The sequence below is a fragment of the Salmo salar genome, chromosome 03, assembly GCF_965601325.2.
Source record: "Salmo salar chromosome 03, fSalSal1, whole genome shotgun sequence".
Lineage (NCBI taxonomy): Eukaryota > Metazoa > Chordata > Actinopteri > Salmoniformes > Salmonidae > Salmo > Salmo salar.
The window spans coordinates 70,793,293-70,810,232 of record NC_138293.1 but is presented as its reverse complement, the minus strand read 5'-3'; the positions used below and the strand labels follow the sequence as shown (position 1 = coordinate 70,810,232).

Here is a 16,940-nt window from a genome sequence, read left to right as displayed (position 1 = left end):
CTCAAATGATTGCCTCGCCTGGTTTACCAACTATTTCTCTGATTGGGTTCAGTGTGTCAAATCGGAGGGCCTGTTGTCCGGACCTCTGGCAGTCTATGGGGGTGCCACAGGGTTCAATTCTCGGGACGACTCTTCTCTGTATACATCAATGATGTCGCTCTTGCTGCTGGTGATTCTCTGATCCACCACTACGGAGACGACACCATTCTGTATACCTCTGGCCCCTCTTTGGACACTGTGTTAACAAACCTCCAGAGGAGCTTCAATGCCATACAACTCTCCTTCCATGGCCTCCAACTGCTCTTAAACGCAAGTAAAACTAAATGCATGCTATTCATTTGATAACTGGAGACTCATATCGCCCTCACTCGCTTTAAGCACCAGCTGTCAGAGCAGCTCACAGATCACTGCACCTGTACATAGCCCATCTGTAAACAGCCCATCTATGTACATCATCCCCATACTGTATTTATTTATCTTGCTCCTTTCCACCCCAGTATCTCTACTTGCACATTCATCTTCTGCACATCTACCATTCCAGTGTTTAATTGCTATATTGTTAATACTTCGCCACCCTGGCCTATTTATTGCCTTAACTCCCTTATCTTAACTAATTTGCACTCACTGTATATAGACTTTTGTTTTCTTTTGTTCTACTGTATTATTGACTATGTTTTGTTTATTCCATGTGTAACTCTGTGTTGTTGTGTGTCAAATTGTTATGCTTTATCTTGGCCAGGTCGCAGTTGCAAATGAGAACTTGTTCTCAACTAGCCTACCTGGTTAAATAAAGGTAAAATAAAACTTGGGAGCCCAGCCAATCAGCATGATTTTTTTCCCCCACAAAAGGGCTTTATTACAGACAGAAGTACTCCTCAGATTCATCAGCTGTCCAGGTGGCTGGTGTCAGACGATCCCACAGTTGAAGACACCAGATGTGGAGATCCTGGGCTGGCGTGGTTACACGTTGTCTGCAGTTGTGAGGCCGGTTCGATGTACTGCCAAATTCTCTAAAATTATGTTGGAAGTGTCTTATGGTAGAGAAATTAACATTCAATTATCTGGCAAGAGCTCTGGTGGACATTCCTGCAGTCAGCATGCTGATTGCATGTTCCCTCAAATGGAGACCTCTGTGGCATTGTGTTGTGTGACAAAACTGCACATGTTTGTGTCCTTTTGTCCCCAGCAAATGAGTAATTCTCACTAATAGGGATGTGAACCAATTTGTGCACAAAATTTGAGAGAATTTCTGGGATCTTTTATTTCAGCTCATGAAACATGGGACCAACATGTTACATGTTGTTTATATTTTTGTTCAGTATAAATAAAGATTGCTGTCTTCGTCTTTTTCAGAATAAGCTGTTTACCTCCATTTCTGTAGAATGGCCAAAGGAGGCGGTGTTGCAATCTACTGCAGATATAGCCTGCCTTTGGCTGTTCTATCTTGTCTGAAAATGTTGTAGTTAGGAATGGACACGGCTAGGACATCCGGGTTGGCAGAGTGTGCTAAAGCAATAAATAAAACAAACTTAGGGAGGAGGCTTCTAATGTTAACATGCATGAAACCAAGGCTATTACAGTTACAGAAGTCATCAAAAGAGAGCGCCTGGGGAATAGGAGTGGAGCTAGGCACTGCAGGGCCTGGATTCACCTCTACATCGCCAGAGGAGGAGTAGGATAAGGGTACGGCTAAAAGCTATGAGAATTGGTCGTCTAGGACGTCCGGAACAGAGAGTAAAAGGAGCAGGTTTCTGGGGGCAATAAAATAGCTTCAAGGTTTAATGTACAGACAAAGGTATGGTAGGATGTGAATACAGTGGAGGTAAACCTAGGCATTGCGTGATGAGAGAAATATTGTCTCTAGAAACATCATTGAAACCAGGTGATGTCATCGCATGTGTGGGTGGAGGAACTGAGAGGTTAGATAAGGTATAATGAGCAGGGCTAGAGACTCTACAGTGAAATAAGCCAATAAACACTAACCAGAACAGCAATGGACAAGGCATATTGACATTAAGGAGAGGCACGTGTGCTTAGTGTTATCGTGATTTGTGGTGGCTGCTGGTGTTGTTAAACCCATATTTCTGCCACCAATGTAACTACTAAATTGTTACTGTTCACTTTTGTGTACCAGATAAAGACTGACCACTAGTGCTGATTTATGAATGGCTTATTGACTGCACGTCCTTTCGTGTACAGCTGGCACTCTTCTGTATTTGCCAGTAAGTACACAATGGCAGAAATCCCTCACTCATACTCTCTCCAGCAGTCATGCAAGGTCACTGTGGTAATTGTTACTGGTAAATCAAGCTTTCTCTGGCAGTTGGGTCAGTATTTTTATGGTATGCATGTCCTCTGGAGAACCGGCTTATATATGCTTACCTATTCTTTCTCTCTCTCCCCATACAGACATATTGAATTTCTGTGCAAACAACTATCTGGGCCTCTCCAGCCATCCCCAGGTAGTGGAGGCAGGGATTGAGGCCTTGAAGAAGTATGGTGCTGGGCTGAGCTCAGTGAGATTTATCTGTGGCACACAGGTAACCTAAAGACTGCTTGCTCAAGTGTTTCTGGTGGTTCTGTGTGAGTTCACATTACTCTGTGATTGTGTCTCCTCTCATTCTCGTATTACCATATGATCCACAAGACATTCACAAAGATCTGGAGCAGAAGCTCTCTCAATTCTATGAGCGTGAGGACTGCATCCTATATGCCAGCTGTTTTGATGCCAACGCAGGGCTATTTGAGGTTTGTGATTCTTGAATACATTAACATGTGATTAACTATTTTATAACATTCTGTTGCATGGTCTGTCTTTACCGTTTCTGTGCCACTGTATTAAACAGGCCTAAAGTAGTAATGCATTCTTTTTCTACATCAGGTTCTGTTGGGCCCTGACGATGCAGTTCTTTCTGATGAGCTGAATCATGCCTCTATTATTGATGGGATCAGATTGTGTCGGGCCAAGAGGTTCAGATACAAACACATGGACCTGAATGACTTGGAGACCCAGCTGAAAGAGTCCCAGGTAAAGAGAGTTCTATACACACATTGAAATAATAATCTCCTTGAGGTGATTATGTGGGATAATGACAGCAGGGTAAGGAGTAAGACAGGTATCATCTGCTGTCCATCTTCCAGCTAGAGGATTTCTAAACCCTGTCTTCCCCATCATAATACCTGCACTACCTTCAGCCATTACACATATTTCTTAGAATATGATTGCACAGTGTCTTTTTTTAATTAAGGGCTCCACCTTTCATGAAGCTTATTATGCAGAATCCTCTTGAAATCCATGAAGCTTGAAACCATAGTGATGGTAAATAAATAAAGGTTGCTGAATTGATTTTAGTGTTAATGGGCTGTGTTTGCATCACAGGTCATCATGGCTCCCTGTCCTCCTCAGTCATCTTGTCTACGCCTCGTTGTCACGGATGGTGTGTTCTCCATGGATGGTGACATGGCTCCATTGAAGGGGATCTGTGACCTGGCAGAGCAGTATGGAGCCATGGTCTTCATTGACGAATGCCATGCTACAGGCTTCATGGGCCCACGAGGCAGGTGAGTGATGGTCCGGGTGGAGAGAAAAAAAGGACAGATAGAGAAATTATGATAGAACTTTAATGATGTAACTATGATAGAACTTTAATGATGTCATTATGATAGAACTTTAATGATGTAATTATGCCTAGGAAAACTAAAAAGGATGATGGTTTCGTAGCCAATTATGTCGACCAATAGTGTTATTACATTTTGTTTGCAAAGGCACAGATGAGCTCCTGGGAGTGATGGACAGGGTTCACATTGTCAACTCTACTTTGGGAAAAGCACTGGGAGGTGCAGCTGGTAGGTTTCCCTCTGTTTTGACTCAAAAATGGAGTTGCATAACGGTACTGTATGTTCTCAATTCTTCTGAAATGTCACTATTGACAATGTAGGCTGTGTAATTGAACTCCATAAATGGATGACAAAACTAACTTGAAAATATAGATTGATATAGGGCATTTAGAAAGTATTCAGACCCCTTGACTTTTTCCACATTTTGTTGTGTTACAGCCTTATTCTAAAATGGTTAAAAAAAACGAATCAGTCTACACACAATACCCCATAATGACAAGGCAAAAACAGATGTTTCTACAACTTGATTGGAGACCACCTATAGTAAATTAATTTGATTGGACATGATTTGGAAAGACACACACCTGTCCATTTAAGGTCCAACAGTTGACATTGAATGTCAGAGCAAAAACTAAACCATGCGGTCGAAGGAACTGTCTGTAGAGCTCGAGACAGGATTGTGTCGAAGCACAGATCTGGGGAAGGCTACCAAAAAATGTCTGCAGCATTGAAGGTCCCCATGAACTCAGTGGCCTCCATCATTCTTAAATAGAAGAAGTTTAGAACCACCAAGACTCTTCCTAGAGCTGGTCTCCCGGCCAAACTGAGCAATCAGGAGAGAAGGGCCTTGGTCAGGGAGGTGACCAATAACCTGATGGTCACTCTGACAGAGCTCCAGAGTTCCTCTGTGGAGATGGGAGAACCTTCCAGAAGGACAACCATCTCTGCAGCACTCCACCAATCAGGTCTTTATGGTAGAGTGGCCAGACGGAAGCCACTCCTCAGTAAAAGACGCATGACAGCCCGCTTGGAGTTTGCCAAAAGGCACCTAAGGACTATCAGACCACGAGAAACAAGATTCGTTGGCCTGAATGCCAAGTGTCATGTCTGGAGGAAACCTGCCACCATCCCTACGGTGAAGCATTGTGGTGGCAGCATCATGCTGTGGGGATGTTTTTCAGCGGCAGAGACTTGTCAGGATCGAGGGAAAGATGAACGGAGCAAAGTACAGACAGATCCTTGATGAAAACCTGCTCCAGAGCGCTCAGGACCTCCGACTGGGGTGAAGGTTCACCTTCCAACAGGACAACGATCCTAAGCACACCGCCAAGACAACGCAGGAGTGGCTTTGGGACAAGTCTTTGAGTGGCCCAGCCAGAGGCCGGACTTGAACCCGATCTAACATTTCTGGAGAGACCTGAAAATAGCTGTGCAGCGACGCTCCCCTTCCAACCTGACAGAGCTTGAGAGTATCTGCAGAGAAGAATGGGAGAAACTCCCCAAATACAGGTGTGCTTAGCTTGTAGCGTCGTACCCAAGAAGACTCAATGCTGTAATCGCTGCCAAATATGCTTCAACAGAGTACTGAGTAAAGGGTCTGAATACTTATGTAAATGTGATATTTCATTTTATATTTTTTTGGGGGGGGGGCTGTAATGTAACAAAATGTGGAAAAAGTCAAGGGATCTGAATACTTTCTGAATACACTGTATAAGGTGGATATGGGTTTTCTATCTGTTTTTTCTCAGGTGGGTACACAGTGGGTCCTAAACCTCTGATTGACCTGCTGAGGCAGCGCTCTCATCCGTACCTCTTCTCCAACTCCCTACCCCCTCCTGTCGGGGGCTGCGCTACCCGTGCTGTCGAGCTGCTCCTCGCTTCCAATGAGATTGCTCAGTGTCGGGGACAAAACCATGAGGTGGGAATCGGGGGAGGGGACTGGGGCCTCTGTTTTGGTGAATGTGGTAGACACCATCTATGCTTATGGAACGGTTAACATAGGAGCACAGACAAAAACAGATAAGCCTTTTTGTGTTGGTCTTTGTGAAAAATACGTATGAGCAAAATCATGAATAGGACATGTTTGAAAAGAGCAATTGAATCAATCAAATGTATTTATGAAGCCCTTCTTACATCAGCTGATGTCACAAAGTGCTGTACAGAAACCCAGCCTAAAACCCCAAACAGCAAGCACGGTAGCTAGGAAAAACTCGCTAGAAAGGCCAGAACCTAGGAAGAAACCTAGAGAGGAACCAGGCTATGAGGGGTGGCCAGTCCTCTTCTGGCTGTGCCGCGTGGAGATTATAACAGAACATGGCCAAGATGTTTAAATGTTCATAGATGACCAGTAGGGTCAAATAATAATAATCACCGTGGTTGTCGAGGGTGCAACAGGTCAGCACCTCAGGAGTAAATGTCAGAGTATCTCTACTGCTCCTGCTGTCTCTAGTGAGTTGAAAACAGCAGGTCTGGGATAGGTAGAACGTCCAGTGAACAGGTCAGGGTTCCATAGCCGCAGGCAGAGCAGTTGAAACTTGTGCAGCAGCACAGCCAGGTGGACTGGGGACAGCAAGGAGTCATCACGCCAGGTAGTCCTGAGGTATGGTCCCAGGGCTCAGGTCCTAAGAGAGAGAATACTTAAATTCACACAGGACACCGGATAAGACAGGAGAAATACTTAAGATATAACAGACTGACCCTAGCCCCCTGACACACAAACTACTGCAGCATAAATACTGGAGGCTGAGACAGGAGGGGTCGGGAGACACTGTGGCCCCATCCGACAATACCCCCAGACAGGGCCAAACAGGCAGGATATAATCCCACCCACTTTTCCAAAGCACAGCCCCCACACCACTAGAGGGATATCTTCAACCACCAACTTACCATCCTGAAACGAGGCCGAGTATAGCCCACAAAGATCTCCGCCACGGCACAACCCAAGGGGGGTCGCCAACCCGGACAGGAAGATCACATCAATGACCCAACCCACTCAAGTGACGCAACCCTCCTAGGGACGGCATGGAAGTGCACCAGTAAGCCACTGACTCAGCCCCTGTAATAGGGTTTAGAGGCAGAGAATCCCAGTGGAGAGAGGGGAACTGGCCAGGCAGAGACAGCAAGGGCGGTTCGTTGCTCCAGTGCCTTTCCATTCACCTTCACACCCCTGGGCCAGACTACACTCAATCATAGGACCTACTGAAGAGATGAGTCTTCAATAAAGACTTAAAGGTTGAGACCAAGTCTGAATCTCACATGGGTAGGCAGACCATTCTATAAAAATGGAGCTCTATAGGAGAAAGCCCTACCTCCAGCTGTTTGCTTAGAAATTCTAGGGACAGTAAGGAGGCCTGCATCTTGTGACCGTAGCGTACGTGTAGGTATGTACGGCAAGACCAAATCGGAAAGATAGGTAGGAGCAAGCCCATGTAATGCTTTGTAGGTTAGCAGTAAAACCTTGAAATCAGCCCTTGCCTTAACAGGAAGCCAGTGTAGAGAGGCTAGCACTGGAGTAATATGATAAACATTTTTGGTTGTAGTCAAGATTCTAGCAGCCGTGTTTAGCACTAACTGAAGTTTATTTAGTGCTTTATCCGGGTAGCCGGAAAGTAGAGCATTGCAGTAGTCTAACCTAGAAGTGACAAAAGCATGGATACATTTTTCTGCATAATTTTTGGACAGAAAGAATGACCTTGAGATTGACTAATCCCTTGTGCTGAAAAAGTGACAAAAGCATGGATACATTTTTCTGCATAATTTTTGGACAGAAAGAATGACCTTGAGATTGACTAATCCCTTGTGCTGAAAAAGTGACAATCTGTGTTTATTCTGCATTAAACACTTTTGCTTGTTTCATCTCTTATCTGTACTGTGTCCTTCACAGGAGGTTGGTGGCACCTTAATTGGGGAGGATGGGCTTGTGGTAATGGCTGGAGCTGTATTAGTGGAATGGTATCAACCATTCCATTTGCTCTGTTCCGGACATTATTATGAGCTGTCCTCTGCTCAGCAGCCTCCACTGGTGTCCTTCCACACATGTTTACAGTTTCAAGAGCACTACACGTTTCCCAGAGAACCCAGTTAGCAATAATGAAAGTTGAAGGCATTGATACTGTATAAGGAACGAGTGCTATTTCTGTAATGTCTTTATTCTCTCCCCCTCTCGTAGGTTCAGAAACAAAATGACCGAGGCTGGGTTCACCATCTCAGGCTCTGACCACCCTATCTGTCCTGTGATGCTGGGGGATGCCAGACTAGCCTCTCTGATGGCTGATGACATGCTGAAACTAGGTGAGGCAACCGTTCAGGCTGAATATGAATGGAGCACAAGCACATTTCAAGCATGATCAAACATTACAATACAATCTGTATATTGGTTTGAAATACTCTATGGATTTTTTGTCCACTCATTGTCCACTCATTTTTATTTTTGAAAAGCTTGATCAAAAAGATTTCTGTGGAATTACAAATGAATGGACACATCAACCTGTAGAGGGAGACAGAGATATATTCATTGATATTTTGTATTCAACAATTTTGTCTCACAAAATGGGAGCTGACAACAATCAGAAACCTAATAGGTTATTAGCTGCAAACTACACTGCTTGAAAACAAGGGCTGGAAAAAAATATTCATTTGAATCAGGCCTCCAATCTGCCCTTTCTTGAAGAACTGTAGTCTTCAGTGTTATGTCTATCTACTACAAGTACCTATTATTCTGTCTCCCACAGGAGTGTATGTGATTGGGTTCTCCTACCCAGTGGTACCAAAGGACAAAGCCAGAATCCGGGTCCAGATCTCAGCGGCCCACACTGACCAGGACATTGACCGCGCTGTGGATGCTTTCATACAGACAGGCAGGAAGCATGGATTTCTGTCTTAAATATAATAACTCGTGGATCATTTTGCTGCCAATAAGCAAGTTAAAAAGACAAGCAGCTTGCAGTGTGGACTGTGGTTACAGGTTACACAGGAGGCCTATGAATGACAGTGCGACAAAGATAATTTATTACATACAGGGTAATGTATTACAGATGAAGCTCAATTGTGGTCAATACTATTTGTGTTGAATTTGTGTTGCAGTTGAATGAATAAAATACTTTTGTTAATAAAACGTTGGTATTTTCTAATGGAGCTAGCTAGATATGGTTGTAATACTGGGTAAGCTAGAAGATATTTTAAAGTCTTGTTTTTATTTAGAGCAATAAACGTGTGCTTGAATCAACCGTAACTTTGTAAACACAACGAAGAGAGTTGACGTTTCAGTTTGTTGCAGCGCCACGACGATGCCTTGGTCGTACGTTTAAAAAAAAAAATGGTTTATCCCAGTTCTTTTCCCGCCACAAACACTTGCAAGTCCCACCCTTCTACAACCAGGATACGCCTCCTGCAATGCAATTCAGCCAATCAATATCACTAGTCGATCATATCTCCCAATTGCAAAGCGTCACTGTTCGGTCTCGCGGGAAAGTGACGCTATTTTTTTTGCCGCGAAAGAGTCAGCGTGGAATTCATTGTCCACAGAAGACCATTGGCGTCAATCACTAGAAACTGTTTTGCTTTTAGGATTATTGCACTTTGCGCACGCAAACTTAATTTTCAGCACTTTGTAGATATAATCGGTGCATTATGTCTGGTTTCGACGACCCGGGAGTTTATTACAGTGACAGCTTCGGCGGTGGAGATGGACCCGGGGATGAAGGTGCAGTGAAACGGAGCCAGATCAAGAAACGATTCCGTGAATTTCTTCGGCAGTTCAGAATTGGGACCGATCGCACCGGTTTCACCTATAAATACAGGTATTAAGATTGTATGAACTGCCACGAAGTCATTGTCGATGGCTACCGCCGGTTGGTGTGATGTTCCACAGATACCCAACGTTAAGTTGGCTAGCCAGTTAGCTAACAGTTAGTTAGCCAGTTACTGTAACGTTAGTTAGCTAACTACCACTGATCACCACAATGGTCTTGAAGGAAAAAAGTTTGACTGTTCAAGGTCCTGTGATTGAGTTTGTAGTTCGTTTTTATTTGCCTTATGATTATATTCGCATTCTGTTTTTAAGATATTTCTATATCTTATTGTTCATGTTGTATTGTTGACCTGTTCTGCTGTGTAGAGATGACCTTAAGAGACACTACACCCTGGGGGAGTACTGGGTGGAGGTGGAGATGGAAGACCTGGCCAGCTTTGACGAGGACCTGTCAGACTGCCTGTACAAGCTGCCCTCTGAGAACTTGCCGCTGGTGAGAAAATTGAATAGTAACAGACAAATAATTTGAGGAGTTTTAATTGGAGCAATTGCAGGCTGAATAATTCATGGATTAGATGGATTCCGATATTTTCTGTTTCTGATCATGTCATACTGATTTTATATTCTATTTGGCAAATAATTATATCTGAAAATTATCCCTTTAAACTGAGCCCTGACATTATGATTGACAGCTGGAGGAGGCTGCCCAGGAGGTGGCTGACGAGGTGACCCGTCCCAGGCCCCTGGGAGAGGAGACAGTGCAGGAAATCCAGGTCATGCTGAAGAGTGACGCCCATCCTGCCTCCATCCGTAACCTCAAGGTAAGAAACTCTGAGGATGCAATGCTGGGCCTTTCACCTTTCAGTTGGTTCATGTAGAAGGTGGCATGAAAGATTCCCTCAATTTTCCATCTATGTAACATGCCATGACTCTGAACTCTCCATTTCTTTCTCTCTGGTAGTCGGAGCAGGTGTCCAGGCTGGTGAAGGTCCCTGGGATCGTCATCTCTGCCACGGCTGTGAGGGCCAAGGCCACCAGGGTGTGTTTGCAGTGTCGTGGCTGTCGCTCTGTCATCAGTAACATCTCCCTGCCCCCAGGCCTGCAGGGCTACGCTCTTCCCCGAAAGTGCAACACGTGAGTGCAACCCTCTGAGTTGTTGAGTGTTTGTGTGCACACTCCAGGGCATGGAGAAAATGCATAAAGTCATTGTGTGTGTAAAATCATCTGCTTTATCATTGTGTGTGATTTCATTCTTAAACATGTCTCTCTCAGTGAGCAGGCAGGCAGGGTGAGGTGTCCTATAGATCCCTACTTCATCATTCCAGACCGTTGTGTCTGTGTGGACTTCCAGACCCTCCGTCTGCAGGAGTCTCCAGATGCTGTGCCACACGGAGAGATGCCCCGCCACCTGCAGCTCTACTGTGACAGGTAACACACAGCATCATCTGTGTGCCTCAGTATTCTCAATGAAATGCAATTAACACATGCCCGATATATACACACAGTGCAAAGTGAGACCAACGAGTACATACCACATTACAGCTCATGTTCTGCCTCCCCTCAGGTACCTGTGTGACCGTGTGGTCCCTGGGAACAGAGTGACCATCATGGGGATCTACTCCATCAAGAAGGTGGCCCAAACTAAGGGCAAGGGCAGAGATAAAAGTGCAGGCGTGGGCATCCGCTCCTCCTACCTCCGTGTGGTGGGCATTCAGCAGGACACAGAGGGAGCAGGTAGGCACGATAAGGCTACTAGAGGTTAGATTACTTATCCAACATTATGTCCTATGTGGGGATAGTACTATAGATATAATGCTATCTTTTTCTCTCAGGTCGCGGGGCCACAGGGTCAGTCTCCCCTCAGGAAGAGGAGGAGCTGAGAGCGTTGGCCTCCTCCCCCGACGTCTACGGCTCCCTCGCCCGTTCCCTCGCTCCTTCCATCTACGGCAGTGATGACCTGAAAAAGGCCATCGCCTGCCTGCTGTTCGGCGGCTCCAGGAAGAGGTGAGTCAGAACCATTGGAAATGGCATGTAGAATTTGTATAGATTTTTGATGTGCGTACATTTCTCTCCCGTGTGTATGTATAATGACCTTTCCTGTCTCAGGCTGCCTGACGGGCTGACCCGTAGAGGAGACATCAACTTGCTAATGCTGGGAGACCCCGGTACTGCCAAGTCTCAGCTGCTCAAGTTTGTGGAGAGGTGCTCTCCCATTGGGGTAAGGATGGGCTTGATGAATGAATATATTTGTGTGTGTGTGTGTGTGTGTGTGTGTGTGTGTGTGTGTGTGTGTGTGTGTGTGTGTGTGTGTGTTCAAAGATTAATTGAATATATATTTCAGAGCAATCATGACACTCCCTCAACATAGATTTAAACCAGAATTACAAAGATGGATTCCAGAAGTTTCATTTGCTGACAATTAATTTCAGTGTGCTAGTGACCCCTATCGAAAGCGCTAACCCATATCTCCCCTCTCTCCCTCTGTCAGGTGTATACCTCAGGTAAAGGCAGCAGTGCTGCTGGTCTGACGGCCTCTGTCCTGAGGGACCCCGTCACCCGTGGCTTCATCATGGAGGGAGGAGCCATGGTGCTGGCTGACGGTGGGGTGGTGTGCATTGATGAGTTTGACAAGGTAAGGAAACATGGACAAGAGTACATCAATTCCTGAATACTTGACTAGTTTGTTTGCAGACTCTTAACTGTGACTCTCCTTCCTCTCAGATGAGAGAGGATGACCGAGTAGCCATCCATGAAGCCATGGAGCAACAGACCATCTCCATTGCCAAGGCTGGCATCACCACCACCCTGAACTCCCGCTGCTCGGTGCTGGCCGCTGCTAACTCTGTGTTTGGCCGTTGGGACGACACCAAGGGAGAGGACAACATCGACTTCATGCCTACCATCTTGTCCCGTTTTGACATGATCTTTATCATCAAGGACATCCACGACCATCAGAGAGACATGGTGAGGGAACACACTTTAGTCTGTTCTGGGTTTGTGTGTGTGTGTGTGTGGGACGGTTAATGCACAGGGATACTGAACACAGCCCAGGCTAGCGCAGTGTTAACACTGTTGACCTTCTTTTCTCTGTCAGACTCTGGCCCGCCACGTGATGAACGTCCATCTCAGTGCTCATACTCAGACTGAGGGTGTGGAGGGAGAGATCACACTGGCCACACTGAAGAAGTTCATTGCATATGCCAGAACGTGAGTCTTAAGAAATCCTTTATTTCTGCAGATTTCTTCTGTGTATGTCAGATTCTGTTTAGATTGAGTTCATGAACTCTACTTGCAGAGAAACAATACTACACACTAGTATGTACACGTGAAGGGATTTGGTTTGTAACGGTCAAATGTGCCCTGACAGGAAATGCGGGCCACGTCTCTCTGCGGCGGCAGCTGAAAAGCTAAAGAACAGATACGTGGTGATGAGGAGTGGAGCGAGGGAACATGAGAGGGAGAGCGACAGGAGAGCCTCCATCCCCATCACTGTCAGGTACCTATATGATACTTCACCTGTCAACATCATTACCAGTCAGGATACCGTCCATCTGCTGTGTCATAACGCTTGGTTCTCCGTGGTCCCCTGCAGGCAGCTGGAGGCGGTGGTGCGTATCTCTGAGTCCTTGGCCAAGATGAAGCTGCAGGCCGTGGCTGGAGAGGAGGAGGTGGACGAGGCCCTGCGGCTCTTCCAGGTGTCCACACTGGACGCTGCGCTGTCCGGCAGCCTCTCTGGTGTGGAGGGCTTCACCACTCAGGAGGACCAGGAGATGATTTCCCGTGTTGAGAAGCAGCTGAAGAGACGCTTTGCCATTGGCTCCCAGGTGTCCGAGCACAGCATCATCCAGGACTTCACCAAGCAGGTCACTTACACTAGTCTATTTTGAACATATACTGTGTTGAACAGAGACGGGACCACTTGGTCAATTACATGAAAGTACTTTGGGCATTGGAACGTTTGGCATTTGTCTATATGATTCAGTGCTGTCCTCAGTTGGCCTACGTGTTGCCCTGTATCCTTTACCTGTCCACTGACCAGAATCTCTCTCTACCCTCTCCCATATACAGAAGTATCCAGAGCAGGCCATCTACAAGGTCCTTCACCTGATGATGAGGAGGGGAGAGCTGCAGCACCGCATGCAGAGGAAGGTGCTCTACAGAGTCAAGTAGTCTCACAGAAAGATGCATCTGCACAAAGATGAAGTCACGATGGGCTTTGTAAATAGGAGAAGGGACAGGCGTCTCCTCAATTCACTCTTCCTCACAAGCCAGTGGACATCTTCATGAAGTCACGTCGATACGTCTCCATCCTAGACCGTGGTCCGCCTACAGAGCCACTGATGTCTACCTTTTCATGTGTTGCTTTGCCAAGTTCAGCCAGCAACAGTTATTTGCTGTTCTATTGCTCTCATAAGTATTTTGGTGTCTATTCTTTTTAGACTAAACAAATTATGGTATGGAGGCAATTTGGATGAACTGTGTTGTTGAGTTGTTCGGGGTAAGAAAATTGGCATGAGAATGCCCTAAAGATTGTTAAAGTTAAATCGTTAATTGTGTAAGATATTTTGTATTGACAATAAATAGCAAACTTCTTTATTTAGACATTTCTTATGTTGAAATGGTGTGCATAATCTTTAATGAAACATACTATTTACAAAGATATTGCAATTAATACATGTCAATTTTCATTTTAAGATTGCCTTAGGTGTTTAAAAAAGTACAGTCATGACAAAGTGCTGTAAGTGCACACACCCTTAGCTTGTCATGATTAGTGAAGTGATTCTGCCAACTACATAAAAATACATATTTAAGGACTTATTTCAAGGCTTTAGAATACATAGATACCCATTCCGACTGTTGCTAAAGCAACACAAATACCCAGTGACAACTGCACGATGGACAAAGAGGGGATGATAGCTGGCGTCTTGGCCTTTTCTTGGTCCCCTGCAAAAGCAAAGTAATGCCTTTATATAACACACAAGTAAGCTGAAAGATCGCATATTTCCAATCAGCATATGATCTTGTACTTACCGTAAGCTTCCTTTGTGACACTCAACATTTTCTGTAGATCATCGAAGACCTGTACGAGAAATAACACAGGATGTCTTCATTGAACAAGATGCACACAATCATCAGCAATATGCTATGGCACCCAGTAACAGGTTTACACTGCATCGTTCACTAGACCTTCCCAGTTTCACTTCCTCTGCAGTTATGTTTAGCTAATTTTAATGTCACATGCACAAGTACAGTAAAATGCCTTTCTTGTAAGCTCTAAACCCAACAATGCAGTAATAAATAATGTAATTCTAAAAATAAAGTACAACAAAAACACGAGAAAAAGAAAGAACACGAGAACCATATTTAAAATGTGCATGGATACTGGAGTGATATCGGTAGATATGTATAGGGATATATGATAAACTGAGTAGCAGCAGTGTATATGATGATTGTATGTGAGTGCCTCTGTGTAGTCAGTATAAATGTATGTGCATATTATTTGTGTGTGAGCAAATTATGGAGTGAGTGTTTGTGTTGGAGTGTCAGTGTGAGTGTGCATAGAGACAGTGCAAAAATAAAATACAAGGGTCAACTCAGTCTGTGTAGCCATTTAGTTAGCTATTTAGTTAGCTATTTAGTTAGCTATTTAGCAGTCTTATGGCTTGGGGATAGAAGCTGTTCAGGAGCCTGTTACTTCATGCACCGGTACCGCTTGCAGTGCAGAAGCAGAGAGAACTGTATATGACTTGGGTGGCTGTAGTCTTTAACGATTTTCCAGGCCCTCCTTTCACACCGCCTGATATAGAGGTCCTGAATGGCAGGGAACTCGGCCTCAGTGACGTACTGGGCTGTCTGCACCAACTTCTGCAGCGCCATGCGATCGAGGGCGGTGCTATTGGCATACCAAGCAGTGATGCAGCCAGTAAAGATGCTCTCAATGGTACAGCTATATAACTTTTCATACTGACTTTTCATTACAGTATTAGTTCCCATAACCTATATTCTTACCCAGTTTTCTTCCACCTTTCCTCCCTTTCCTTTCACTCACCTGGATGTTGAGTTCGAAGGCCATGATGGCCTCCTCCAGCACCCCCTCCCTCTCCTCCTTGGTCAGCTCGATGCTGTTCATTCTGCTCCTGTACAGCTGCTTGAAGCGGTTAGGGCTTGACACTCCGGGGAAGGAGAAAAACGACAGTCCCTCTCCACTGCTTAACCCAATTGACTTCTGGGTAATCTTCCCTAAAACTTGTCCTCCTGACAGGTCACCTAGGTAACGGGTATAGGCGTGGGCCACCAGCAATTTAGGATTGCCTTCACCAATCTGAAGAGGGAAACAAATAAATGGTTATTACTAAGCAGGCACACAATTAAGATAGTATGCCTACCCTGCATGTTGGTATATCTAAAGCCTGTACCTTGCGAAGTCTCTGTGTATATCTGTGTGTTGCAGCAGGAATGATGACTCTCTTACGCCACTCCTGTCCAAAGAAGTGTTCCAGATCTCTCTCTAGTGTCTCCAGTCGGGCCAGTTCCTGGGGGAAGTATATCGGTGCGACACCTGGGTGGGAAGCATTTCTGTCCATCTCCTCTTCCAGTGCTTTGTAGATCTCGTAGAGGGAACACAAGAAGCTGCCATGGAAAAGAGGGGTTGCAGATTAATACTTAGTACACAGTGAGTGCTCATTTTCCATGACTGTAGAAAGTTAAACAAAAGGCATTCTAGGCAGTTCATATTATGAAAACCACTAAATTATTTTGGAATGTGTTTTTTAATTTACTCTCAGATTGGCTTTTCTCACCTTGTACTGCGGAAGAGTTATCTGTCCCTTCTGATAGCTCAGCATCAGTTGGGTGTTTTCTGCCCTGACATGGATCTTTTTAGTCGCTGCTTTTATCTGTTCTGACAAATCACTGAGGAGAGATGGAGGACATCCTGATTTACCCGAGTACAGTAAATGTGAGCACAGAGTTTGCAGTTAGTAATTGTGTTCTGTATGTTCAATACCTTACCTTTACCATATATCAGCCCTGACCTGGTCTGACATACAATAATCTAGTCAACATATCGACCATTCATTACAAAATGACTGTACCTGCCAGGGTTCTGCATATCAACTTTCCGTGCCGAGTCGACTGTCTCCATGTCTGTAATCCAGATTTATTTATATGGTGGTTATAACATTATTATCCAAATGTCACCAAATGTTACAGTTTATTAAAAAACAAGTCAGTGGAAAAGTTGATAATTTACCTGTGGGGTGTCTTGTTATACAGCTGGTAAACAAAAGCTGCCTCCTTCTCAAACGAGTTTAGAGTTGCTGTGTCCTCTTTGACCTGTGTCCCAGTCTTTATATTTGACTCCCTCACCTTCTCTCCTAATGTTTGTCAGCTAAATCAAATGGGAAGTGAGAGTGTTCACTCATTTCCTTTATGCTGAAGCTTAGCATGACAGGGCAGATTTACCAGTGAGGGGAGAGCATGAGTGAGCAGATGGAATGGTAGAAATCATTAAACACAGAGTCACATGAACCACAGGAAGTCAGTGTTCCTTCTGCTATTGAGGGAGAGTATG

The 16,940-nt window shown here is 44.9% G+C and overlaps 3 protein-coding genes across 3 annotated transcripts; 2 read left to right on the top strand and 1 right to left on the bottom strand.

Moving 5' to 3' along the window:
• The first annotated feature begins 1,376 nt into the window (after window positions 1–1,376).
• Window positions 1,377–8,860, top strand: LOC106601303 (2-amino-3-ketobutyrate coenzyme A ligase, mitochondrial). Its single transcript, XM_082973117.1, has 9 exons — window positions 1,377–2,535; window positions 2,642–2,748; window positions 2,882–3,028; window positions 3,407–3,561; window positions 3,764–3,846; window positions 5,367–5,609; window positions 7,502–7,504; window positions 7,732–7,908; window positions 8,349–8,860. The coding sequence occupies exons 1-9, from the start codon at window positions 2,340–2,342 to the stop codon at window positions 8,498–8,500; spliced, it is 1,263 nt and encodes a 420-aa protein (XP_082829243.1). The 5' UTR covers window positions 1,377–2,339; the 3' UTR covers window positions 8,501–8,860.
• A 248-nt stretch (window positions 8,861–9,108) lies between these two features.
• mcm5 (MCM5 minichromosome maintenance deficient 5 (S. cerevisiae)) lies at window positions 9,109–13,967 on the top strand. The gene is made up of 14 exons (NM_001139821.1): window positions 9,109–9,416; window positions 9,734–9,860; window positions 10,060–10,188; window positions 10,329–10,501; window positions 10,640–10,795; window positions 10,932–11,101; window positions 11,200–11,371; window positions 11,474–11,585; window positions 11,856–11,999; window positions 12,089–12,331; window positions 12,462–12,574; window positions 12,735–12,863; window positions 12,960–13,230; window positions 13,436–13,967. The coding sequence occupies exons 1-14, from the start codon at window positions 9,247–9,249 to the stop codon at window positions 13,535–13,537; spliced, it is 2,211 nt and encodes a 736-aa protein (NP_001133293.1). The 5' UTR covers window positions 9,109–9,246; the 3' UTR covers window positions 13,538–13,967.
• Window positions 13,947–16,829, bottom strand: LOC106601306 (heme oxygenase). The gene is made up of 8 exons (XM_045715176.2): window positions 16,620–16,829; window positions 16,462–16,513; window positions 16,168–16,279; window positions 16,112–16,113; window positions 15,784–15,997; window positions 15,417–15,689; window positions 14,399–14,447; window positions 13,947–14,311 (listed from the first exon to the last, which is right to left on the bottom strand). The coding sequence occupies exons 2-8, from the start codon at window positions 16,509–16,511 to the stop codon at window positions 14,196–14,198; spliced, it is 816 nt and encodes a 271-aa protein (XP_045571132.1). The 5' UTR covers window positions 16,512–16,513; window positions 16,620–16,829; the 3' UTR covers window positions 13,947–14,195.
• Window positions 16,830–16,940: the final 111 nt, after the last annotated feature.

Excerpts from the sequence above, each read along its gene's own strand:
- LOC106601303 (XM_082973117.1), top strand. The coding sequence starts at position 2,340 with ATGGTATGCATGTCCTCTGGAGAACCGGCTTATATATGCTTACCTATT. Across the intron at positions 3,562-3,763 it reads TTCATGGGCCCACGAGGCAG|AGGCACAGATGAGCTCCTGG; the intron begins GTGAGTGATGGT and ends TTTTGTTTGCAA. Across the intron at positions 3,847-5,366 it reads AGCACTGGGAGGTGCAGCTG|GTGGGTACACAGTGGGTCCT; the intron begins GTAGGTTTCCCT and ends GTTTTTTCTCAG.
- mcm5 (NM_001139821.1), top strand. The coding sequence starts at position 9,247 with ATGTCTGGTTTCGACGACCCGGGAGTTTATTACAGTGACAGCTTCGGC. Across the intron at positions 10,502-10,639 it reads CTTCCCCGAAAGTGCAACAC|TGAGCAGGCAGGCAGGGTGA; the intron begins GTGAGTGCAACC and ends TGTCTCTCTCAG. Across the intron at positions 12,332-12,461 it reads ACGACCATCAGAGAGACATG|ACTCTGGCCCGCCACGTGAT; the intron begins GTGAGGGAACAC and ends TTTCTCTGTCAG.
- LOC106601306 (XM_045715176.2), bottom strand. The coding sequence starts at position 16,511 with ATGGAGACAGTCGACTCGGCACGGAAAGTTGATATGCAGAACCCTGGC. Across the intron at positions 15,690-15,783 it reads ATACACAGAGACTTCGCAAG|ATTGGTGAAGGCAATCCTAA; the intron begins GTACAGGCTTTA and ends TTCCCTCTTCAG. Across the intron at positions 14,448-15,416 it reads CCTTCGAACTCAACATCCAG|GTCTTCGATGATCTACAGAA; the intron begins GTGAGTGAAAGG and ends TTTCTCGTACAG.